We start from the raw sequence: 27,436 nt of genomic DNA, 5'->3' as shown, positions 1-27,436 counted from the left end.
AAACAGCATGTGCCGCGCGAAATATACGTATACAAGCGCGATGTTTTAGCAAAAAGTAGCAACGTTCTTTTCTCTTCTCACGTTTCTAGATTTGTAACTCTATTTTTAGTTCCTTCCGAAACAAGATATGCATGTACAAGTACACATACGGCCTCAAGTACACTCACCTGGCCTCTCTATCTGACTCGGTGATGACGATGTATTATCTGGAAACTGGACGTGTTTCCTCGATACTCGACTCCCGGTAGGACTTTTCTCCGATAACAGAGGATTGTGACACGCTGTGGGGCTTTGAGTCGGTGTTGCTTTTGTTTCATTATTAGTTATGCCTCTTCGTGAACTTAGACAGGATGTGGTGGCGGTCGTAGTCGCTGGTTGAGTTACATATCTCACTACTGGAACCTTTAATGGATATTGTATGAGATGTAAATAGATATTGTACGATGAGAAAAAGAGTTATTTTATAACATGGATTTAGCAAAGCAACGATACAGATTGCTCGTTAAAAAGCTTAAGAATTATAGTCAGTATATATGTTTTTTATAAGAATTGCTAAGATTATAGGAAAGTTTCGTTTATATAGCGATAATCTTAATACGAGAAAAGAATTCAATGCGGCACATTCGACTTAAAAGGGATGTTACAAATATAAAGGAATCTGACAAACGATTCCTTTGGGATATTGATCACGTAATTGACGCAACAGTTGCTACAACTGTCTCCTTCGATCATTAGCTTTTGGGAAATATTCATATTTTTTCATAGATTTTGGTTTATTGCTATCTTCTTATTTTTACATCATTCGCTGTTATACAGGGGATATATGTATACAAATACCTGCATGATTAATTCGAGAATCGTTTTATAATTAGATCTGTTGTTTGCAAACTATCTCAATACGTGGCTTCCATAGTTACATCTTGCAATTAGACAAAATGTTTGCAGAGTGAGATAGCTGAATAATTTCACTCAACTTTTCTCTTGTCCAATTGTTCTTTCTACGTAACTTTCAAAATACTGACCCTATATTCGTAGTCGTGTGCAGCGGTACCGCGACCAGCCGAATATTCTTGATACTGCGAGATGACACATAACAACGAGTATATCTGTAATAATATCTGTATTTAGTCTCGCGTGAGAGAGATGTACATAATCCATAAATGCATAAATTTTGTCAACAGTGATATTTGGTTTATATACACTGAAAAAAAAATGATGTTATTTCAACAATGATGTTATTTTAATTGAAAATAATTTTGTTGATTTATTTAATAACAGTATTAATGAAATAAATAAAATTTTATTAAAACAAGAGCATAAGTACTTGTTTTATTAATAATGTTATTGAATTAACAAAATTATTTTCAATTAAGATAATACTGTTGATACATCTTTTTTTCAGAGCTGATTTATTAATCCCTCGTTTTTACTTATTATTTCATATATACTTTATACATTAAAGTTGTAATTAAATTTCTCACAAAATCAAATAAAACCAGTTTAAAAACATCTGGATTATAGCGCCAAATTGTTTTCCATCACATCGTGAATAATTTTGTTCCTGCAAGAATTAGACAGAAAACAGAAAACATAAGACTTAATATTTGCAAAAAATGTTTTGTTAAGAGTAATTTGTAAAATTTTTAAATAAAAAGTAAAAAAAATTATCATTTTATATTTAAAATAAATTTCCTTTTTTACTTTTATCAAGATTAATCGAATATACTTACATTTAAACAAAGTAGAAAGAAATTTAGCGTGTAGAGCATAAGTTTCGTTGGATTAAAGTCAGGCTGTAACAAACCGATTTTATAAAAATTACATGCATGAGTTTTATTTTATGAAATAAACGTGTTAAGAAAAATTCATAAGATTTCCATAAAGATTTGAAAAAATATTTATGTATATACAACTGTCTTCGATTACGTTTTCTATGATTTATTTTCAAAGGCTGCCGAGTTTAATTTTAATATATTTTTTTAATATTATATATTCTTTTAATATTTTTCTTGTAAAGAACAGCGATATAAAAGCTTTTCAAGCTATTTCATTCATAAATTCCAAACATTGAAAAACAAAAGAGAAATGAAAAAAAACCGAGTGAAAGATAAAAGGAAAAAAAAACATAAAACATTATATTTCATGTATCACACAAAATTTTACTAAAAACTTTCTACTACGATGGAATTCAGAAAGAAATTTATTGTGATTAAAACTCTATAGAGAGAGAATGTGACGTTTGATTAATTATAAATTCAATATGGAATGCAGCCTGAATATATAAAATAGATATTGATTTTCAGAAAATTATATGCTCGAGAGTAGACGTAAATGAAGAAAGTTTTTTCCTGTATTCTTGTTTTCAAACTTATGCCTCTTTTCTATCAAACTTTCAAATTAATTTTTACTTTCAAAGAGCTTTCATCGAGCCGGGTTTATAAGAAAGATTAACTTGCTAAACGATATATCGTAGAATGTAATGGAGTATTAGTTTCGGAATATCGATTATCAAGCAATAATCGGATCATTATATCAAATATTCAAGACAATTAATGAGGAAATAGTTTGTGACGATCAAAAGTCCTTTTCCTTTCATGTTTCTCAAATGTATTTTCGAGAAATTAATTATTATTACGCTAAAGCATGTAAAGGATTTCTGATAACAAAACAAAAAATATTTTTGATGTACTTAATCTTATCGCAACTTCATGCAATATAAAAAAAAAATATTAAAATTTGATCAATAATTTCTATTTTTCTACCTAGAATTAAATATAAGATTGACTTAATATCTTGAGATAAGGGATAACACATATAAATTTAAGTTTATATATTCCTGTGTTTAGAATCTTATTTGTTATAACGCACTACGCCATAGTATTTGGTACGAAATCGATGTCCAAAATAATTTTATTCTAGATTTAAGAATTTTCCATTTAAAAATAAAATATTCTTCATATAAATATGATTATCCCTGTCGAACTCTATAATAGTATTGGAAATCTTTTCTATGAGTAACAATCTGAACTCACTGTGACGAAAAACATGTATAAGGAATGTGCTATATCGATGATGCAACACGTTATGACTGTGACAATCCATGGTATCAGCAACATCTTGTGATCCTGAAAAGTTATTTATGTTATAATAAGTGATAGAGCTTGTAAAAAAGATATGTATATACAGAGAAGTGACTTTTGTATTAATATAGTTTAATATAAAATTATACTTATATATAAAAACGTAGGTAATATTGTATTAATGTAAAATTTTTTTCACGAATATCTATTCTTTACTATTCACACTGCCGCACACTACATTAAATCTTTTAATTATGTTTTTTTTCGGTATAAATATTTTGATAAAAGAAATAAAACAAAGTGCTATATAATGATTCTATAATATAATACTCAACGTAGAGTCTAACACATCAAATATATTTATTTCTGTTGAATTAAACACTCTTTGTAACGCTCGCAAAATGCTCTCATCATGTTATCGATGTTTCTCTGGTTATTAATATTCATGAATGTATACATCACGTTTCTTTCGCGCGCAAATCCTACAGCTTGTTTTGTTAATGATATTCGTCATAGTATGAAGTAAGTACTCAGAATAATTAAGATTCATGACGTGTTCTCGTTCTGGTTTTTTTTCTGGTTCGTCCACGTTTACAATTTTTATCGTTTGTAATAATAATATCGTGCACGCAAAGCGGATTATCTACATAGCACGTTATATTGACCGGCTTAGCATCTATATACATATAAAATCGTTATTTCATAAAAATCTCGCTAGTCAATAGAAAAGTATCAGGATAAAGAACTTAAAAAAAATTAAGATCTTTATCTATTATTTAAAGCATTAATATATTTATCATAATAAATAAAAGTTATAAATATATTCTTTAAATTTAAATATTTATTTAATTATTTTATTCAAAAAATTGTCAGAAGTATAAAAATATATCAGAAGTTAATTAGAAAAAAAAATTGCTTCCTATTAATTATCTGATTTTGATATTCAAGAGAATATATCGAACTTATTATAAAACTATTTAAGAAAATTTGAGCTTTTTGTGAAAAGCCTGAATGTTAATAACTTATTAAAAACGATATATGAATATTGAGTTGTTTACTCAAATATCCATTCTGTGTTATGTGTTCTAATGGCACGTATCTCTCGGGAATAACGCGTGTGCGTCATACCTGTAGCTTTTATATGATCCATTCGGGAGCAGCGATAATACTGTTTTATCACGTGCCAAGTGGGAGCGAAAGTATTTTCTACAGCATTCTCACAGAGAGTTGAGTTTAGTTGCAAATATAATATGAAAATACTAGAATTTCTACGATTTGAGAAAGATAGAGGTATAAACGAAAGGTTTTCATATTATGCGCAAAATAATAGGATGCAAATTTAGCTATTCGGTAAAACGTGATAGAAATGTTTACAAGGATTATCACAGGATTATAAAATAGTATGGTAAATAAATGTTAGGTAACTTCCTATCTAATACAATAACACAGTCTAATGTAACAAATTAATTTAACTAACTAATTTAAATAGAAAATACAATCGAAATTCTACTGCATTTCCAAAAATTTGATTTCTTTTACTTTTCTAATAAATTACAAATAAGAAATGATATTGTTGTACGATATATTATGCATTGATTGTTACTCCGAAATTTCGCCCCTACCTTGTATAAGCCGTACAAAAGAAGGAGGCTGCACAGCACGCCGCAGCAGGAGCAGATAAGCAGCATTCCGTTGAATTGAACCGTCGCTGAAGCAATGTAAGCAATACAATATCGTTTAAGCGAAGCTGACTACTCAAATGTAGACAATTCCATGCGCGAGGATCGAGAACTTTTGTTTCAATCGAGACTAGAGAATATTGTGTGCAGCGGAAAGAAATAGATATCGTTAAATCGCTATAATACCATCTACTTGTTATCTACTGTCTACTTACTCGGTGACATGGTCCCCGATTCCAGAAAGCTGGACGATTTCGGTAGAGAAACGATTCCTTTTAGATACTGACTCTCCACCCAAAGAATCATGCCGGTAGTCGATGCTAACAACGCGAAGTATATCTAGAGTGTGGAAATTGTTATTAATGTATATTTATAAAACACAGTGCATTAATGTAATAAAGATCGATCGAGGCACTCCGAACACCAAAATCTTGGGGGTGCCAAAACCATTTGAGGGATTTTACGATAAGAAAATATCTAATGTTTATTATTATTTGTGTATATGTTCTTGGATTCATGATGTAAAAAGAAAGATGTAATCCCGTGAACTAAGAGACTGAATTTGGAACAAAATTTGATTGGCTGTTCCATTATGTTAATGCTATTATATGCAGAGAAAAGTGCATTTGGGCTCAAATTTGATCGATTGTTTCCTGTATTGCGCAATGTTACATCTTTCTTTTTACATCATGTTGGAATCACTTCATCTTTGTTGTTTATCAAATGTTAAACAAGGAAAAATAAAGCTCGCGAACGTTGTGAGCACCAAGTGGAAAGCACTCTAAATATGTATTCATATCAATCAATTTACTTCAATAAAATCGTTAATTAAGATTAATTTATTAACATCATTAATGCGTACTATGGATCTTTTATATTTTTGGTCGTAGATTCGAATAAAATTTCAAAAATCGAACGAGCAGTTTAATGAAATTTATATTCTTTTTAAAATAAAAAGGGATGCAAATGGGGTCGACGGTTCACAAAGGGTTGAACTGGTTGCTCTGCATAATGCATAATAATCCGACATATCCTCGTATAAGCGTCGTGCTATTAACTACGTTAACATTAACATTCGCGATTTAATCTCTCCCCATTGTGTCGCACATTTAATTGAGCAAATCTATATCAGTCTCGTTGTTCTTGAGCTCACGCATCGATATTTTAGATATTGATTTTACGAGGGGCAGGAAAAGTAGAGAGACAACAGACAGATAACGCGAGTTCGATATTCAGAGAATAATTCGATTTCGCGTCAGTAAGCTCGGTAGCAATCCTGCTGGCAATTTGTGGGGCGGAGTATCATACGGAGTATGCCCGTCGCAATAATCCGAATTAGTTTAATTCGGATAGCATCGGCAGGGGAGATCTCGACGGTATCCAATTCTATACGGGCGTCTCGTGGTCGGCACCGCGATAATTCGCCGATATTAAACCAACATTCCTTTTTTTACCACCCCAACATTCGCTTTTTCTTTTACCGCATGCCCGAGATAATTGCGAGCCACAAGTGTCCGGCACGTAATTTCTAGTATTTTATTTATAAAGAGGAAAGACGCGGATTGCATCGCTTATGGGAGACAAATGAAGATTTTCAAAATTACAATTCAATAAATAATAACGGTTCCAATAATTAAATAAATTAAACAATACAAATATAAGGCTAAAAATCAACTCAGGATAAAGTATGAGTAACAATATTATTGTAAGCAATATAAAACAGACATTTTGACCCCTATCGAGTCCTTCTCAATGTTAAAAAATAAATTTAAATGTTACCAGTAACTAACGCAAGATGTTCAACGTATAAAAAGCTCATTTATACTCGCATGTTGGAACTAACAATTATGATATAATACGACTTAGATTCAATCAGCTTCCCATCGGAACTTGTTGTTAGTCTATTCCAGAAGTCACAATCGTATGAAGTCTATAATACCGTAAGCTTCATCTCAATTTATAATAGGTTGATCCAGTGAAAATTAATTTGAACGTCCAAAATATTATAGAAATTTTTCATTATTTTGAACGTTCGAATAATCAACAGATGCAAAAAGAATATAAAGAATGTATGCATCTTTGTTACATTGATTTTTACTGGACCAATTGTAAATTGAGATGAAGCTTACGGTATTATAGACTTCATACGATTGTGACTTCTGGAATAGACTAACAATAAGTTCCGATAGAAAGCCGGTTGAATTCTAGGCCGTATTATACAATAATTATTATTTCCAACATGCAAGTACACATGCGCTTTTTATATGTTTAACATCTTGCGTATTTACCGCATTATTATTTAACATTTAAATTTATTTTTTAACATTGAGAAGGATCCGATAGGAATCGAAACGTCTGTACGTTTTTATATTGCTTACAATAATATTGTTACTCATACTTTATCCTGAGTTGGTTTTTAACCCTGTAGTGTATATTCAAAGTTACAGTTTTGCAATTCGCGGTGCTTTTTTAGAGCCACTCGAAATTATCCTACGCAATTATTTAAATTTAGACGCATTCTCTTGTCAGAATCGCGTTTCATTTACCGATATTGCGGGAAGAGTAAAATCAAATTAGCTGGACGCGAATATAATATCGTGCGTTGAAATTATCGGATTAATACAGAATGGCCTTATACTATTCGATACATCGAAACATGATCACGTTAGAGAACGAGCTGTGAATGCGAGAAATGTTAAATCATAAATTCGAGTTTAAACTATCGCACGTGAGAAGCCTTGTTGCATCTCTGAGTTTGTGATTTGACTTACCGTAGCTCTCCAAGCGAAATAACAAGTTAAAATGATGTTTAAATGACTCGGAAGTGATTGAAAAATGGCTTTTAATGATCATTTTGTAGTCATTTTGACATCATTTTAATAGCCGTGACACTTCGCTTGTCTTAGCGCCGCGACACTACCGAGTCCTCAGATCATAATGACTTGTTGTTCTGCTTGGGTTCGTTTAATTTGTTTAAAATCGCAAAAAATTTGAAAAAAAAAATTCTTAAATACTCACTTGTGAGAACTTTAACAACGAATTTATACTCTGACAGAGGTCAGACTGTATATTATTAATTTTTTACAGATTTAAATTTATCTACCAGAATTTGATAATAAAAAATCGATTGTGTCAATTCGATATTCGTTCTTATTAATTTTGCTAAATATAAAAAAGTGTCTGCTCTTCTATGGAATATATCCTTAACAACAAAACGTTTGGTTAATTTATGAGACAACTTTTTTATTTTTTGATAATAAGGAATCAATATAATTGAATATTCACTTATTTTTATTACTTTATTGACAATTACACTCATAAAAGAAACTGTTTAATTTTAAGATATTAAAATGTTTTATTTCTTGTCTTCGTTTTTTAAATACTTAGATGTTTTAGTTTTAAGCAAGCATGCAAAACGTTAAAAAATGTTTAGTTTAAAAAAAATGTCTTATTTAAAAATACATAAATGTGTTCAATTTTTTAAAATATATTATTTGAAAACACAAAAATGTTTAGTTTTGAAAGATGTTTTAAATTGAAAACGCTAAAAGTTATTTTATTTTGGATAATGTTTAGTTCTTAGATATTTTTTGCGTTTAAATTATATTCTAAATAAAGACAATAATTTATACTCGTTATATTTATTTATTAGTAAACATTAAATGTAAACATTATGTTTTAAATGTAAACACTTTACTTTTTACAGTACAGTGATTAATTTTATTTAAAACGATTTATTTAAAACGACACGTCAAGATGAACTGAGACTTAATTCGAGGAATAATTTTTATTAATTTATATTTCATGAAAATTGTGAATCAATGTTTGTGAACTTCTTTGTTTTCCCGTTGAGCATATTGATTACTGCATTTTTGTCAATCTGCGAGTGATTTACTTTCAACGTGGTATTATAGTTTACTTTTTCATTGAAGATGATTCCAAAATGAGTCGAAACATTCGATATAATAAATGAAGACAACCGCCAACACTTGAATATTATCTACATCTCTTCACTCTTACAACAGCGTTGGACTTTCATTAACCTTGTTCTAAATTTCTAATTATTGTTTTTAAGATTGAGAGTCCTTATTTATATTTTGTATATATTTATGTAATTGATTTATTTTATATTCTTTTTTTATTAAGTTACTGATTTTTCCTAAAATTCGAAATACGTCTAAAATCTGATGTGATAGAGCAATTTGTTTCATTGTTTTTTGTAACCAAAAATCTATAAGAAATACCTATCCTGATTAGAATTACTTTTTAATTTTCTTTGTCCTGTGTAATCAATTATTTGTTTCCAAGTATCATAATATTTTAATATTTAAAATATGTAAAAAATTGATAATTATTAGAATTTTACTTTTAAATATATTTATAAATGCTGAAACTCGAATTGCACTGACAGAAATTGTTCATAAAAGTGATAATATTTATTATTTTTATATTTTAGAAAAGGAGGCATCGTGCTAGATTTGCAAAGTTAGTTACTTTTCAAGACTACAAAAGGGAGATACGAGCTAAACAAAATTACATATAATTTATAAACAACAAACGTTTCGACCTAACACGAGGTCATTATTAATATATAACAATACATTTTTGAATCTGTTTATGAACATAATAATTGAAATCTAATATAATAAAAAACGCATTATTTTTAGTTTATTTTTTCATTTTTAGTTTCTCAATCCTTAACTGAGTCCATTGAATTCATAATATTTAACATACTAGTTTTAATGTAAAATTTTTTCCATAATAAATTATTAATAATTTCAGTATTAATATAAAAAAAATATAGAATTTTTTTTTATTTTTATAAGGAACTAAAAAAAATATTACTGTAATTATTGTATTTTTCTTCATATTAATATACTGAGAAAAAAATAGCCTAAATTAAAATAAATATTTATTTGAACACTGCCAACTACACATTTACTTACAATAAATAAATATTTACTTAATAAAAAAAAAGATTGTTAAATCAAATTAATGTTTTTTGTACCAAAGAAATATATTTTTATATTTAATAAATATTTATATTTAATAAATATTAGTTGGTACTATTTCAAATAAATATTTATTGAAATTTAGGATATATTTTTTTCTCAGTGTAGAATGTTGTTAATTTCATAGATCCATCTAAGCCAATTTTTAAGTTTCCACATGTCGGAAGTTCTTTGAAGTAAAGAAAAAAAACCTCAGAGAACTTTTCTCGTTGAAACTAAACACTTATATATACTTAATGAACGAATATGGAATGAGTAGCAAATAAACGAATGCGAATGTTCGGACATACTCGTTTATGTTTAAGTCGTTTGTTTCTTTTCTTGATATTTCATCGAGTCACCGATCAGATCATAGTATTCATGTATAGCAATCGAAATCGTGCGCCATTTATGCAACAAATATCGAACAACAAACTTGCGGCGTTCGGTGTTCGTAGATTTATAAATCCGGCTAAAGGCCGGAATAGAACGTAAACAAGTTGTGTCTCGTTCCCGCGCAAAATTCCTGGAAACCGATACTTGGGGTGCGGGTCGAACGATCATACGTCACGCGAGGGGCGAGGGGGAGGGGGCGTAAGCGGGGAACGCGCATGCCCTACAGTTCTATTCGGCGTCGCATCGCGTTTAGATCGCGGTCGATCGCGATCGCTTCGCTTTTCTCCGCTCCTCTCGTTATTTATTTATTCGGCGAGTTTTACGCTTTCGGACGAACGACACACGAACGTCGAGGCCGTGATGGATCTCGCGACGGTTGATCTATCACGGTATATCCGCGATCGACGTTATTCGATACGCTCGGATCGGCCGCCGAATCGGTTTCGAGCGAGTCGCCATTGTTTCGCCCCCTTGACATTTTCGCGTCCTCGGAGTGTTGAAATCCGCGTGATAGACGACGTCAGTCTCGGCGCGTTAATCGGCACGGACGAGAGCAATTAGTAAGTGTCGGTTGAGATTCGTTGGCTGATGGGACGACCTGTGTCGGAGTAGACGTGGAATTTGTGTGCCTATACGCGGAAATTTTGCATCGTCCCGGATCGAGTATTGATGGAGACTGAGATAATCATCGAGGCGCCTGCTAAAGGATTACCGAGAAGGACAAGAGGTATTTGCTATCTTTCAATTTGGGATAACGGTAAGTCCTCCGCCATGTTCGCCATAACTGTCATTTTTTGAATTTTCCATTAGCCAATCAAAATTCGCCTTCCGCGAAAGTAACGGAAGTGGAGATCATGACCGGTAATGGTGGTAATTTCGTCGAGTTTTATTTAGCATTTAAGCACGGTGGCGAGGAAAGCGTCGTTACAGTAAACGTAGTAACCCATAAGCTGTAAGAAATTGATCAATTAAGGGCTCAATTAAATTACTGATATAATAAGTTATATCAGTATATATGATGTAAGAAATTGATTAATTATTGCCGAATGTGAGGACAATAATCAATTATGATTGGTAAATTTTTTATAGTTTACTTTTCACTATACGGTATTTTATTCCCATTATAGACGGTTCACCGGATGATCGATTATTTTCACATTCAATCGTGATTGGTCAATTTCTTACAGCTTACTATCTTTGTTAAACGGCTCTTAAAAACATATATTTTCGTAGTAAAAGTCAAGGGGCTTGTTCCTTAAATCGTATTATGTTAGACTATCCGCACTTAGGAAACAAGTAGATAATTAGACGTTGGAGAGAAAAAAGGTAGGATGGGAAGTGCGAAGGACTCGGCTACGAAGAAAAAATTAAAATCTTATTTGTATTTAATTCTTTACTTTCACACAAAATTATTTCATTTATTTAATTAAATTACTTAAAACTACTTAGAACGCTGTCTATCTTGAGTGATACAGTATTGCTATCGATACGCTATCGTAAGTTTTACATACAAGAAGATAGGTCACTTTTATTTAATGTAATATAAAATTTTCAACATATTTTACATTTTTAATTACAAAGTATTTATAAATTAACTTTTAATGAACACGACTAATTTAATTATTAATTTAAAAAGAAAGAAAGATTAAACGCACTGTTAAATTTAATCGAGAAGTGATTGATATGGAATATACAATCGGAATGTCCCGAAATTTTTTGCCAATTGCTTTTATATGTAGATAGGACTAAACTAAGTCGAAAAGTCCTCTACCATTTTGCAATTTTTACAATAGTTAACAAGATATTAATTACTAAAAGCGAATTATCGAATATTGATAGCGTTTGGCAAAAAATTTCGGGACATTCCGATTGTATATTCCATATCAATCATTTCTAGATTAAATTTAACAGTACGTTTATTCTTTCTTTCTTTTTATATTAATAATTAAATTATTTGTATCCATTAAAAGTTAGATTATAGATACTTTGTTAATTAAAAGTGTAAAATGTGTTGAGAATTTTATATTACATTAAATAAAAGTGACCTATTTCCTTGTATGTTCTTGAATGTCTTCAATAATTTTTTTTCTCAAATACTATCACTTTTACAGAAAAACTGTCAGAGACAAAAATTGTTTATTTTCTTCTTATAAAACTTTAAATATTTTTTCAGAATTTTTTCAACTTTTTGGTACTGTATTTTTTTATTGGAAACTATTTTTATTAACATGAGAAAATACGGTATTAAAAATTCGGAAAAAATTATCAGAACTTTATGAGAAGAAAATAAACAATTTTTGTCACCCTGTATAGTTAAAATGTCTCTTTATAATATTTTTAAAGTTATATTTTTAAGTTAAAATGTCTATAATATTTTATCAATAAAACATATATTAACACAAAACTGTTTAAATATTGAAATCATTTATTACGTTTCCTGTTACAGTATTGACCACCTACGTTCCAAAACTGTACTCTGAGTAAGAGAGATTTTAATTGGGATATACAAATATCCTAAGTAATCGTTTACATAAAAAAAACCAGGGTGATTCCTCCGGGTTAAAAAAATTAAAAAGCAGCGATGGAGAAAATATTGTTTCTTTGTCTAGAAAATAATAATGAATCTAAAAGGTTCATAAAAATAATTAGGTCTCGGAATAGTAATTATAGGACAAAGGCTAACCGATGCACTTAATTTTCTCTGCTCTGAAAGGACTTTAAATCCTACTAACAAATGATCGTCGTACAACTTTTACGTACCTTAATGTTCCACAGGTATTATTAATTTCCAAGAACCTATTTAATTACGTAAACCTGTTGGATAACAGTTTAATGAAGTTTATTCTGCGTTTTCGCGCTTATCCCGTTTAATTTCTACATCTTCCATACATATACGTATAATCTTGAAACAGGAAGAACTCTTACGATTGCGCACTTTAAGTCGTGATCACTGCATATATACATACATAATACATATTGCCAGAAAGCATTATCAATATTTTTGCGCAAGATAGTACTGTTGATTTGCAAAATTTATTTTGCATACCGGAAATCAAAATCCACAATTATAGTTCTTTTTATCGAGTGTATCAATTTTTCGCGAAATTTTTATATCGAAAAGCACATGTTTCCTACGGATATGAGGCAAATCTTCGTGAACGGATCGACATATTCGCTCCACTGCACACGAGTGGAACATATTCACTCATCGGTCGATGCGTCGACTGCTATACTATCTCGCCCATGCTATATTCTGTTTGCTTCGTGTACTCCCGATTAATCCTTCCCTTCCAATGATCTTCTCATCAGCATATGGTTAATTAAGCATTCAGTACAATACATGCACGCACAAACGCACACCGAGGTTTCGCCTGTTATTTCGAGCGGCATCGCTGAGGTTTCACTTTTCCGTACGCTATCACATATTTCGTCTTATTCATGCGATCACAAATTCATTCGTTGAAACGCATTACCGATGGTCGTCCGTAAATTTCGTTCGTCATTGCATTCCCGATCCGGTGTAATTTCGCTGAGTTCGTCGATATATACATGTATGTACTGTGAGAAACATTAGGTTTCCTTTTTTTCAAATTTATAGAATGTTATCGATACGTAATTTTTATATACAAATGAACGACATCATTGAGTGCTATGCTATGCCTTCAACGGTTGTTAGTAGAATACATAAAAGTCGACAAAAAATAAAAATAACTGTCTTTTGATACTTAATGTCAATGAACAGTCAAATTTTGTAACAAAAAATCATCAATTTGATTTTTATGACGTCAAAATAAAGTCATTTTGACTTTCTCTTGGTTTGGATGGTAGTGTTCCTTGAACAGTAGTGCAATCTATCATGCTAAAAAGTTAAAACAAGCGAAGACAAGCTTTTAAAAATTCAGTCCATTATACGTACATCAGTTTGAACTCCCTAGACTGTGTTCCAAAACTTTACTTTGACAAAGGACCTGTCCAGAACACCGATTCGATTCTCTTTGAAACATATTGTTGAACACAAAAATCTAAGAGACGTGTATATTTTTTTATATCGGTTCAATTTGAAATCTAAATAATGAAACAATCCCTCGAAGCTAATGTCTATATTTGATTTCAATCAATTATCAACGAAACAATGAGATATAGTGAAAAATGTTTTAGGCTTAAACATGTTTTAAATGTTTTAACTTTTTTATACTTTATAACTATATATACTTTTTATATGTCTACTTTATAACTATATATTTAGATTTTTTTAAATCTAATATTTTGAAAATATCCTCATTAATTTCTGAAGGATTGCTTCACTCATTAAGTCTCATATTGAACCGACATATATAAAAATATTTCTTAAGGTGACCCTACACGATCATTAATAATGACTAATAATAATTTCAATAGTACTGACAGTATGCATCAATATCTTTAGTATTTTTAGTATTTTTACAATACCTTATATGATCATTATTATTGACATTTTTCGTGTTGTTCATTTTACTTCAGTTTTACGTACAATATTTATTGCACTGTGACATATTGTGAGATGTGGATTCTAATAAAGCACTGGAGAATCAAAATTTACTGTCAGTATTCTACATCAAATCCATCAATATTAACCACACACGATCAATAATACTGTCAGTATTTGTTAAATACTGACAGTATTACTGATCATGTAGAGTTACCTTTAGATTCTTGTGTTTAATAATATATTTTATGGAGAATCGGTTCCGAACAATTGTCACAGTTTTTTTGTAAGTAAAAGAATTAACTTATGGACTGGCATTTATAATCGGTTTTTATTTTAAGACCTGTCCAATACAATTTTGCCTTCTTCTTCTCTTTTAATGAATACGACTCTGTAATCTGTTTAACACTTTAAGACATTACTTAAAACGGTTTTAAAATAAGAATAGACTATGAACATCAGCTTAGGAGTTAACTTTCTTATTCAGAATAAAGTTTTGGAACGTAGCTGATGATATATTACAATAGAAATATTACAACAGAAAACTGAAATGACAAGAGATTTCAAGTTTTAAGCAATTTTGTGTCATATATTTTATTGATATTCTATTATAAGGAAAACTGGACCATATACCTCGTATCATTTCAAGATCGAATTTAACATTCAATTTGGCAAAAATATCCCATATGACTATTCCCGGATTAATTTGTGACGCTAGATCGCAGCATATGTGTTATCTCACGCGACCACAATTCTATCGTTGTGATTATTATCGTGAAATATACAATGGAAACATGGGAATCTGAAAAACACGCTCTAAGTTGCTTACTCTATTAATTTTATTCATCTCTAGAAGGCTAGTTATAGCGATCTCGTTGTATTCAGTAATATCAACATTGATTCTCCATTACGACATGCTTAGATTGGTATCTCATCACGTCGCGACTACCTGCTTTAATTGGCTGATACGAAAAGCACAAATAGCTTTTAGTTTTACTATATTTTAAATCTTAAATTTAATAACTCCTCTCTCTTAGATTGCTGGAATGTCCATAGATTTGTTTCTTGTTGAAAATTAATTATCAATTCACGTATTGTAACGTATCACGTTTTTATTAGGGAAAAGGAAACAAAAATTTGATAATTGATCATGGGATGATATAACGTGAGGGGTTATTGAATTTTTCATCTGATTTTTATGCGAGGCCAAATTGGCGTTACCACGATTTAGGGTTTAATAAAAGTTCGTTTGGCACGCATCGTTTGATAGATCTATAAAACGAAATACGAGTGACCACCATAAATACAAGCCTGAAATGAGGGTTGTGGCGCAATATGCTCGGACAGCAATTCCTGGGTATCAAAGACGCGGCGAGGCGGAAGGGATCGAGACGATAGCTTCGAGACGTGTTTTTTTCTTTCTTTTTTCCACTTTCACCGGTCTTTGCATGGTTTTAGTGTTCCTGCTGTTTCCGAGTCCTTTTAATGGCGCCCAGAATAAAAAGACACTTGAGATTCAAGGGCCTATTTGCGTTCGAAAATTCGATTTCGGTACTCGACATGTTAAGATGATTAATTACGGCCGGTAGTTAAATTGCGCATTAAAATAATATTATTGAACAAGAAGCACTTGGAACCAACTGCGCTCAATTTGTTATAATGTCCACAATAAATATTTACGTAAAGATGACAAACATAATCGATTTATTGCGGTACGAGTGTATATAAAAATTGAAGATTCATTTTTTGCACTTTTAAATAATTTAAATTAAAAAAGACGAGTAAAAAGTGGAGTAAAAAAATTGAGATAAAAGAAAGTTATTGTCTCGAATTCTTATCTCCGCAATTTTAATTGATTGAACATCTTTATTAAAAGATCTTATAATAAGCCTAATTTGAGCCTGATTTATTTTTACATCCAAAATTTGATATGCAGGAATAAATTCCAAAAGATGCAAAAACGCGAAGATTAAAGACGCGCACTTTTATTACTCCCATATAAATTAGCATAAAATAATATTTCAGATAAGTAGCTGAGCAGCTCCAATGGATCATTTAATAGAATTTTCCTGGTGGCTTGTCGCCCTTAATTTTTTGGCTATTTTTTTTATTTTATCGCGTTAATTAGTATACATACGTCACGAGAAGAAATCATATCTTTGCGGTACAGAAGTTGATGCTTTCACTTGTTTTCGTAAATGTCTCTTTCAACAATATTGATTTTAATATTTATTTTTTGGTGACTTATTATCCTTAATCTTTTAATTTTTAACCGCTTAAATTAATGTACATTGTGAGAAAAAAATCATAACTTTGCGCAACGGACGTGACGCTTTGTTTACTTCTGCAAATGACTTTTTTGACATGCTCGATTTTATTTGCAGTTTTTCTGGTGGGTTACCGCCTTTAACTTTTTACTTTCCCTTTTTAGTTCTTCTCGTCGCATAAATGAATGTCAAAGTAAAAAGTTATATCTTTGCGGAACGGAAATTGACGCTTTCTGCTTCTGTGAATGACTTTTTTAACGTTTATTCGCAATTTTCCTTGTAATTTATCGTCCTTAACTTTTTATTTTTAATTTTCATATAAATGAATGTCAAAAAAGATTATTTCTTTACGGAACGAAAATTGACGTTTTCGTCTGCTTCTGCAAATGACGTGACTTTTTGACATGTTCGATTTTAACATTTATTCGCAACGGCGTTATCGCAAACTCTCCTGCTGCTTACAGTCGCGAAAATATTAAATCACATCTGGCGCAACATTTTACACGATGTGACGTAACAGCGATATAATATATCATCCGATTTTACATTTAATTCAGGGCGAACCGTGATACGCTTACTATGACTCGTCGCAATGTTAATTAATACTGTGCCGTGTAAGCAAGTTTCGTACTTCGGTCGCGTGCACGCTTCTATCTGCGAACAACGTCCTTCGTCAAAACGAATTCGTACTATAAACCCTCGGGGAAATTTGTTTATCTAATAGAGTACGATCACTACCTTTCTCTCGCACCTTCCGCACCTTTGATTCTGTCAGTCTGAAGATATTTTCGGTGAAAAATTTTGCATTAAGCTCACGTTCGGCAATTTATCAAAAGTCACAGAAGCATCAACGCGTGACGTTTTCAACGCGTTAATTAGACTAACGCGCGCTGCGAAAAAAAACGATGACTAACTGTTAATTATAGACTTGGATGAGTTACAACTCGATCATATTTAACCCTGGAATTCTACTCACATTTTTCTTAAATTAGCACTACTCTGTAAAAAAATTAACATGTAACATTGTTTATTAACATTCACATTATTACAGTATAACTAACACTATTTTAATATAAAAGAAAATAAACTTTAATTGTAAATATTATTTTAAGCCATCGAAATAACAAAAAAAAAAAACTGTACTAAATTTGAATTAGCATTTGAATAAAAATTTCCATAATAATATTTCAGGGTTAATTACGATTGCATTAAATTTTGTCGAATTAACTTTTCAACATCGCGAAGCGTAAAAATTCTCTCAATGTATAAATTAGTAAATATCTTTGCAGATTCCACTTGGAACGCAAGACAGACCATCGAGGTCTACTAAATTTATTAATCGGTCATAAATTATTAATCGATCGCGTGACTTGACACGTTGAAATGTTCTCACGGTTATAACGTATGTATATATTTTTATCGCAGTCCTAGTGTGCGATTCTTGTATGAAAAGAATGATTTTAAGTAGCATCTCAAAAATTTAGCCAAATATTAATCTAAAAATAATTTTGTTGGAATCTCTTTAAAATAAATACGTGGGAATCTCACTACGCATGATGATCAAGAAGTTTTGATATTCTATATAGCAACTAGAGTTTGAGCGTCCTACATAATTATTTTAATAATTCGATAAAGTTATTTTCAGATCTGTATATAACTAAATTTGTAAATATTTCAACAAATTAAACTGTCCTTTTCGTGGAGAAAAAGTTTCGATTAAAAATAAATGAACCAGAAACTCATGTCAATCAGCAGTCTGGTTGTCTCTTAACTAGAATTAGAATAAATTTAATCAGAAAATTTTAATTTGTCCATTTTTAACCAGAATTCCAATGCAACTAGACTCTCTTTTTCCAATTCTTGTTTAGGCAAAAAATCGAAACTCTAAAATAATGGTCTTAAATAAATTAATAATATTAAAGTTAAAGAAAAAATTTATGTTAAGGGAGACCGGGATTGGTTGTCGTACAGAATTGATTGTCAAAATGTTTAAACAGGATGTAATAGAAAAATCTTTTTTTTTTTTACAGTAGATTACTAATATAGTGTTAATTTTTTTTTTATGTAAAATGATTTGCATCACAAGCTTTGTATATATTATTTGTATTTTTTTAAGAAAATGAAGTTGATGAGTAAATTTTTTTTATCACCTATTTTGTTGTCTGACAAATCTTTGGCATTATTAATCGCGATATCTCTGTATTCATAGAAAATGACATGTTGTAGAAGATCTGTGCTACAATTAATTAATCATTTCCTGACAAAATTTGTAAATACATTCTCTTTTATTAAAAATGTAAGAAGTAGATTGATCAAAATCAGATAAGGTTAGATGATAATTAATTTTAATATCTTTAGAGAACATATTTATAGAGAATATACTTACATATATATTATATTTTATATAGATATGTTTTTTATTTTTCATATAGAAACTACGGTACAAAAATAAATTATTACGTATTTTATAATTAAAATAACTATTTTATTTGAATTAATACCATAATTACTATTATTCAAAATATAGAACTGATATTAAAATAAAAATTGTATTTTTTGTATGTGTTGTCCATAACAAATATGCTACTGCCAATCCTAAAACGTGTGACAATCAATTCAGAACATAGGATTAATTATTATATTTTTACAGTTTTATTTAAAATTAAATAATTTATTTTTACGATATGATGAATTCACGTCTAATATTTTTTTAAATACCTAAAGGATATATTAAAACGTACATAATATTTCAAAATCAGGCATTCACTTCTTTTTCTAAAAATCATGCTAATCAAAAACTGTGACAACCGATCCCCGGACTTCCCTACATTATTGATTCAATTTTTTATCAGATAATCTTTTTTTTTCTTCAAAAAAAAAAAACGGAAATTGCAATAACGTTGCAATGCATACTTGAAAAGTGAAAAAGTTTCCGAGTATTGTAGCGATTCTCTTCACAATTGAAAGCTTTCAACGATATTGCAAAATAACTGCTTTTATTTTTTTCCTTTCATTGTTCCATTAGTTTTTTGCGGAAGACCGACCGAAAAATCTGCTGCGCGTAAAAGTGAGTTCAAGAAGAATAGAATGCGTATACATATTTACATATGCATAAAGTAGCGTGTGCAATCATAGATATTCGTATTTTGACTAGATTGATTCTCCAATGTGTTCAAGAGAATGTGTTGATCAATAGCTGTTACTTGGTTTAATGATGCAACTGGAGTGCACGTCCAGCGCGATGAAATGTTCCATATTATTATTAATAGACTACTGATTGCATTAATAATGACATGTCCAATAGTGCGCATTATATTTACATCTACATAGCAACTATAATCTAAATTATCTACTACCTTGCGCTCTCACGTATTTCATCTCAAATATCTTAGAAATTGTTCCGTCTTAATAATTAGTTGACCATATCATTTTTCCATTTATACGATATATTATATTTCGCGAGGAATAATACGCGGGTAATAGGTATAATATATACAGTATATTTTTGTTTATTATATATTATAGGAAAAATATTTGTGTTTGTTGTTAGACTTTCGCATATGTATTGTATTTTGATTGGCGTGTAGTTTTATATTTTAAATTATATTCTGTTTCACACACAATAATTTACTGCGCTGCACAATTTGATCTATTTTAATGACAAATTTTATTAATTTTTGTTGTACTTTGTCGATGAAGAAAATTAAGCATATACCTGTTAACAGATAAACAACAATTGCAGATCTATATAAATTTTTTTTGCACATATAAAATGATTTTCCCTCTTTACTGTTGAAGTCTGGTGATTTATACTAAACTTTCCAAATTTATATAGATCGTGACACACTTTTAAAAACGTTCGCGATTTACCTAGCTTTAATAAATATGACAAAATGACGAGAAAGGAACAAATTAATTATAATTTATTTATCTTTTTACTCTTCCTACTTTTTAATTTTTTATTCAATATAATTTTACAAATTTATTTCTCATATAAATAATAAGGTATATATGAAGAGTATCCTTATTGCTTAACGTACTTTAAAGAACATGATTTAATATCATGCGTTGTTTACATAATTTTTACCATGTTGATATTGATATAAAGGAGGTTTTAAATTCGCACTATTATTATTAACGCGGTGAGAATTATATAAACACTGCGGGATATTAAATTCACATCCACATTTTTTTTAGAGTGAGAGCTTTGATGTCGATATCGAACACGAGTCATTTTCAGTTGCAAGGAATTTGATACTTGCAGTTTATTTCGAAATTTAGTTTTGATTTCTACTATCGCATCGTTGAAAATCCAATTTCACAAGTACGAAGTCGTGATAGGGCGCGTGTATGCAAGTTCGTTCATATGAAGTAATGAAATGTAATTTAACATTTTACAATTTTTCATAATCTATCAAAGACTCATTTGTAACTCATATTACTTTGAGCATATCCGATTAAAAATATATTTAATAAAAAAGATTCGAAAATAAAACATCGAGGAAGTATTTTTAAAAAATATTTGAATTAGGACGCATTTTATTATTTTCGTGAATTTTTTACTGTCATTTCTTTGAATGCTTGTAATATCTTGGAAATATATCACTGGCATGCTTGTTAGGGAAGTTGCGGGATTTCAAGCATTAGTTGACGTCACGTTACTCAGCTGTAACTGCTGTAGGACTTATAATTCAGTAATGTTTCGTTGTGCTTTAAGAGTACTTCTCGTTGATGAACAGCAACGTTATATGAAACAGGACGTTTCTCTCGTTTTATCAACTGTAATTAGTAACATTTATATATAACTTTCTCTTTAATACATAACTCTACAAATATCTTTTAAAGATGTTAAAATGTATATATTATATTTGATTTAGTAGGTGGCTTACTATATAGATGGCTTGATGTTGCAGTAATGTTATGTATAAATTGTACTTGCAAAATTTTTACAGAATTGTGTTACGAAACCGCATACCATATTTACTGCATATGTATTGCAACGCGACAATATTCGACATACATTTGTATAAAAAATATTGACGTTAAATATTGTTTGTATAAAATAATATTTAAAAAAAAAACAGATGCTTTAATGCAATGGCTCTCTATTTTTTTTTCTATTTATACGAGGAGGCTCTGATATTTTATATCGTTAAAATCTATTAATCATATCTGAGAAATGAATGATTTATTATTGACTCGTACTACTTGTTTCGTACTACTTTTATTCTCTAACAGAGAATAAAAGTGAAGGAATCAATGATTATATACAAAGCTATCATCATCCTTATTAGACACAAATCATTAGACGAAACAATGGCAAAAGTGATTATTGTTAAGACTCAGTTCCACAATTTATAGTTAACTTTTAACCGAAGTTCAACTTGTTTCTCATCTCTTTTCAATTTTAAAATTGGAAAGAGACAATGAATAAGTTAAACCTCGGTTAAGAGTTAACTATGAGTTGTGGAACTGGGCCTAAGTATTAAAATATTAATGTTTATATTGAGATATGGATTATTCGCACGCACACACTGAAAAAAAATATAGTCAATTTTAATAAATATTTATATAAAGATATATTTATTTGATACAAGAAATGTTAATTTGATTTAACAATTATTTTTTTTATTGAACAAATATTTACTTACTGTAAGTAAATGTTTAGTTGGCAGTATTGAACTAAATATTTATTAAAATTAACTATATTTTTTCTCAGTGCATAAATGTATCTATTTTGAAAAACGTAATCAGTAATTTGCTAATTATTCTTTTATGAGCTTAAGCAAAATTTAAAATTGTTGAAAGAAAATTAAATAAAAAATTTTATATTATAAAAATGCATATAAAAATTTGTACAAGTAGAAAAAGTTAAAACTTTTCGATGTTATTTCATGCTAAAATAAATATATGAAGTTTATACGCTTTCTAAAATAATTCAGTGAAAGGAAAGGAGTCTGAAAAGATTTATATTCTATCCATCTAAATGCACGGAAAATAGAGCGTAGTATAAAATTTAATTTTCATTCATCTTTGCTCATAAATCTCACCATAATTTTTTTCCGCAAACACTCAAGATAAATTACGGTATATACTCACTGTGGTGTAAATGGCACAGGCGTAGCTGCCTCTCCGTACAGACTGCCAGCAGCAACAAGACTGCATGATAGCCATGCTGCGAGCACATGGATCTTCGCGCGAAATTTAGAAACGGTAACTGTCCGATCCTTCGTCGCGGTTCGGGACACGATAATTTTCACCCGGCGGAATTCCAACGGGCGAAGTTTCTTACGTCGATCGTAAGACGGAAATGAAGAGTATCATCATATCGCGGAATAGAGACAAGATTAACGAGATCACGCGAGAACGACTCGGCGCCAACTGTCGGTGCGCGTTTCTCTTCTCGCGAAATTCCCTCCTCTAGAGTTATCTCGCCGCAAAAAGCTCACCGGCGGTGACGCCTGCGCAATTGTCTATAATATCTTATCGCCTGTGTGCGTACGCGTGTATACATATATATTTTCTTATATATTATACATATATATATACACATAGAGTACTTTTGTAGCCGCAAACACGATCCGTCGACACGTATTGTATTACTAGAAGAAAATCGTAGAATTGAATCGGGAAAGAAAGGTTTCTTACTTGAGATTTGCAGAGATCTTTGTCTTTTTCTCTTGATTGATAATGGAAAAACTTATTTGCTCAAGGTTTTCACCGGGCATGCGAAGATTTGTGTAATTATTTTATTTTTATAATTATTTATTAGTATCGCTGTCGAGAAATTTTAGAAATTTTATTTTAACAGAGTCCATGCATTGTTGTAAGCCACAATTGTTTCACTTGTCACAAAAGAAAATGTAAATAAAAAAGGGATTTATTTTATAATTATTTTAAAAGCAGGATTACGCTTAGTGACGCGATTCGAACACACGTGCTTATATATATATATATAATCATTTTCCATAACATATTATTTTTAATCGGTCTTTAAATGCAATTTCTTCATTATAAAGTTTATAACATTAGCTAGTAATTTGATTTTTCACTTTGTCGAACTAAAATCATTTCGTTGAAATGATTCTCTGATGTTACTCTCTTTCGAGAGAAGAGCATCGACTTTATAGTGCGTAGCTTGTTTATTATCCCGATTATTATCTATTTTACGGCCAATGTTTCATATTTTATCACTACAAAGTTCTGCAACTCGTTGCTTCTCTTAATTTGCAACCTTGCTTTCACGTTCTTATGTTATTAAGCATTCTTTTAAAATATATTATTCATGCATAATACTTTTCCTCAAAGACAAAGGTATGCATTCTATTAAATGAATATACTCAAGGAAGCTATTGTTCCTACTGTTCTAGTTTTGAATTCGTGTTTGAACTCTCAACTTGTATATTTTAATTTGCATTGAAGATCTTAATTAAACCTCTCATTGGAAACTAATTAAACTGGAAAAAGGTATTTATCGAAGTTTATTGGACGTTTATTGATAATGTCCTTTGATTAATCATAAAAGAGTTTTTATCAGATTTAACACTTTTTGTTGCATTAAGATTTAATTTTGCGATGCCCTTTTCACCTATTTTGCACATCCTATGGATTTTTATCTGCGCACAAACGTGAAGTAAATTTAATTTGACACAGATTAGCGTTAGCGTATGAAAAAGATTAATTAAATTTTTATTCCTCTGTCTCCTAATTACCGTTGATCCATTGCATGATTTATGAAATTCTACTAATAGTTCTTATTGTTACGGCGCACTCTCTGATGATGTCAGGCATAATTATATATTTATTCTTTCAGACTCTGTACTATTCTTATATCTAGACAGTCATTTTGGATGTTTATCATTATTTTAACACGATTCTATTATTATGTATCCGCGTAGAAATTGCTACATATATATGAATATCATCGTCTGCATTTAATTAAAATGACCTTATATGTTATAAATAATACAATGCACAAACGAAAATTACGAAATTTACATAACACGAAGTTGATACAAAACCCGATATTATTTTAAATTATGCATACATTAATTACATGTTGTGTCAACATTGTATAATTTGTAAATTTATTTAATCTGTGATCGAGGGATTTATATATAAGAAAAAAAATTGTGTAAATTATATTATAGGATGTGATGCAAAACACAGTCCTTGAAATACGAAATCAAAGGAAAACAAGTCCATAAAATCTTGGAGATTTGTCTCACGTTCTGCATTCTCAAAGCTATGGATATAGGATTATTAAATTGATGAAAGATATAATTTCGCAGAGGCGGAATTCGATATTTGTTTGACGGAGGATTTAATGAATAAACAATTACATGTAGATACGTCGGTGCGTAAACTTTCCCTTCCTCTCGTTCACTCTTTCTCCTTCTCTCTCTTTGCGTGATGTATATATTTTTTGGTAATCACCGAGGCTGTAACAAGGAGTCGAGAGAAACTTTATGACGGTAACTTCTTACATATTGTACGAAAAGTACCACAGGAGATAGGCGCTTGGTGAACAGATTAAAACTTGTAGGTATATAATGAAGTTAGAATAGTGAACTATTTCGTTTTCCTAGGTAGCTGCAAAAGTTGTGCTTTTTGACGTTCAATGCAACCTAAGATAGAAAATCGATACGTTATTTTATTTGCGAAAAGTGGTTGAAATGGGATTTGCACTCCGGAAAGAATTCCGGAAAGGAACGTAGAGGAAACGAAATCACGCGGTTTCACTTCGCGAAATTGGAAACGTTACGAAATTGTATCGATTATCCACGATTATCTTGTCCGAACATTTCCGAGTGAATCTTTATGAACGCTTTATTGATCTGCGTCCGTATAGAGCTCATTTGATACTGAATTATAGCGGAATTAGAGCCGCAATAAGAGAGACGTGGTAGATGGTGGAAATCCGCGTGAAACTGGAACTGACGTTTTTACACATCAAAGGCAACTCTCATGCTTTGTCGCAGTAATTTAGAGGCGTTTGAACGGAAAGTCGGGAAATTATGGATAACAATCAACAATTAGTTAATTATAATCTGTATCGATTTTGTGTGTATGGGTGCAAATATATTAAAGTGTAATCAAAGTGTATATTGCGCTACTAATAAAAAATTTCATTATTTTCAATATGTGTCTGTATTAAAAATTTGTAATAATCCTTCTTCAAATTACATAGATTAAACTGTAATTTTTACGATGAAAAATTAAATCAATAGATGCAAAAATTAAAAGTATAAAACAAGCTCTTTTAGCAAAGCTACAAATATTCTGGGATACCTATATTTTTCTGCGTCATTTCGTTAGTTTCTTTAGAAACATGTATTTTTTTTTTTTAGAAAAAGAATATTACGTTGCACCTTTTATATCTGAAAATATTAAAATAATTGAGTATATGGGGTGTCCCACAATTTGTGACTAAAATTTTAACAACACACATTTCTGACTTAAAAATAAGACCAAAATTCTAATACCAAAATGTCGAAACTATAAGTTTTTAAATTAATTTCTTATACATATTTAAAATAATTCGTTATACATATTTGTTATTTTTAATATTCTGTAATATTTTTACGTTATGTAATTATTTTCGATGTTTAAACATATGATTAGTGAAATATTCAACATTATTGATATAGATATACGTTATTACTTCAATCTTACATGGGGTGAATATAAGCGTATGAATATCCGCTTGTATGATCCCTGAACACGTGAAATGTCAGCTCTGTAATTAGTTAACTATAACCGCTCTTAATTTAAAAACTATTATAGTCTCGACATTTTGGTATTAGAATTTTTGTCTTATTTTTAAGTCAGGAATATGTTATTATTATTATAAAATTTTAATCACGAATTATGGGACACCCAGTATATAACAATGTACGCATTTGTCTTATTATTATTATTATTATTATTATTATTATTATTGTTATAATAATATACATATATTTTAATATATAATGTTTATATTATTTTAAATTTATATGCAACTATGGAATTCGCATATATTATATATAATATTTTATTATCAATATTCCTTATTTTACTTAGGTACTTTAAAAAAAAAGAATACGAAATGAAACAAAAATATGAGATACCGAGATTTTTCACGATTTTGTTTTTGTCTTTTCAGAAGAATATAAAAATTCCGAATGTATAATATTCTCATCAACGTACCGTACAACACTGAAATAATACATATAATACATATAACATTCAAGCTATAAATATAATTAATATAATTTATTAAATTGAACATACATTTTTCGAAGATTAAAAACATAATATGTATTATAGCCTTATCTTTTTCTTTGACGTTAGGAATTGGAGAGCATATTAATATATACCGTAAAACTAAGCTCGGAAAAGCCTTACTTTGTAAGACATAAGATAGAGACTATTCAAATTCTAGGTTGCGTATGTACATGTATCTATGACATCGTAAGTCTTGTGTATCCTCCAAACTTACACACATATATCAAATAAGGAAAGCTGGTTGAATCTATTTTGACGATGTAGCCTCAGAGATTGCCAAAAATATGTC

General features: G+C 30.1%; 1 protein-coding gene across 1 annotated transcript in view; it reads right to left on the bottom strand.

Annotated features, from left to right (window-relative positions):
• Nucleotides 1–23,176, bottom strand: part of LOC108746004 — a 24,083-nt gene extending 907 nt beyond the window's left edge. Inside the window, exons 1-7 of the mRNA XM_018482463.1 lie at nt 22,978–23,176; nt 4,975–5,098; nt 4,703–4,788; nt 3,033–3,125; nt 1,731–1,793; nt 1,023–1,106; nt 168–402 (exon numbers count right to left, since the gene is read on the bottom strand). Of these exons, the coding sequence (XP_018337965.1) occupies nt 168–402; nt 1,023–1,106; nt 1,731–1,793; nt 3,033–3,125; nt 4,703–4,788; nt 4,975–5,098; nt 22,978–23,052 (760 nt within the window). The 5' untranslated portion in view covers nt 23,053–23,176. The remainder of the gene's footprint in view (nt 1–167; nt 403–1,022; nt 1,107–1,730; nt 1,794–3,032; nt 3,126–4,702; nt 4,789–4,974; nt 5,099–22,977) is intronic.
• Nucleotides 23,177–27,436: the final 4,260 nt, after the last annotated feature.

The sequence above is a fragment of the Trachymyrmex septentrionalis genome, unplaced genomic scaffold, assembly GCF_001594115.1.
Source record: "Trachymyrmex septentrionalis isolate Tsep2-gDNA-1 unplaced genomic scaffold, Tsep1.0 scaffold16, whole genome shotgun sequence".
Taxonomy (NCBI): Eukaryota; Metazoa; Arthropoda; class Insecta; order Hymenoptera; family Formicidae; genus Trachymyrmex; species Trachymyrmex septentrionalis.
The sequence above is the reverse complement of the archived record's forward strand: the minus strand, read 5'-3'. Positions and strand labels throughout refer to the sequence as shown.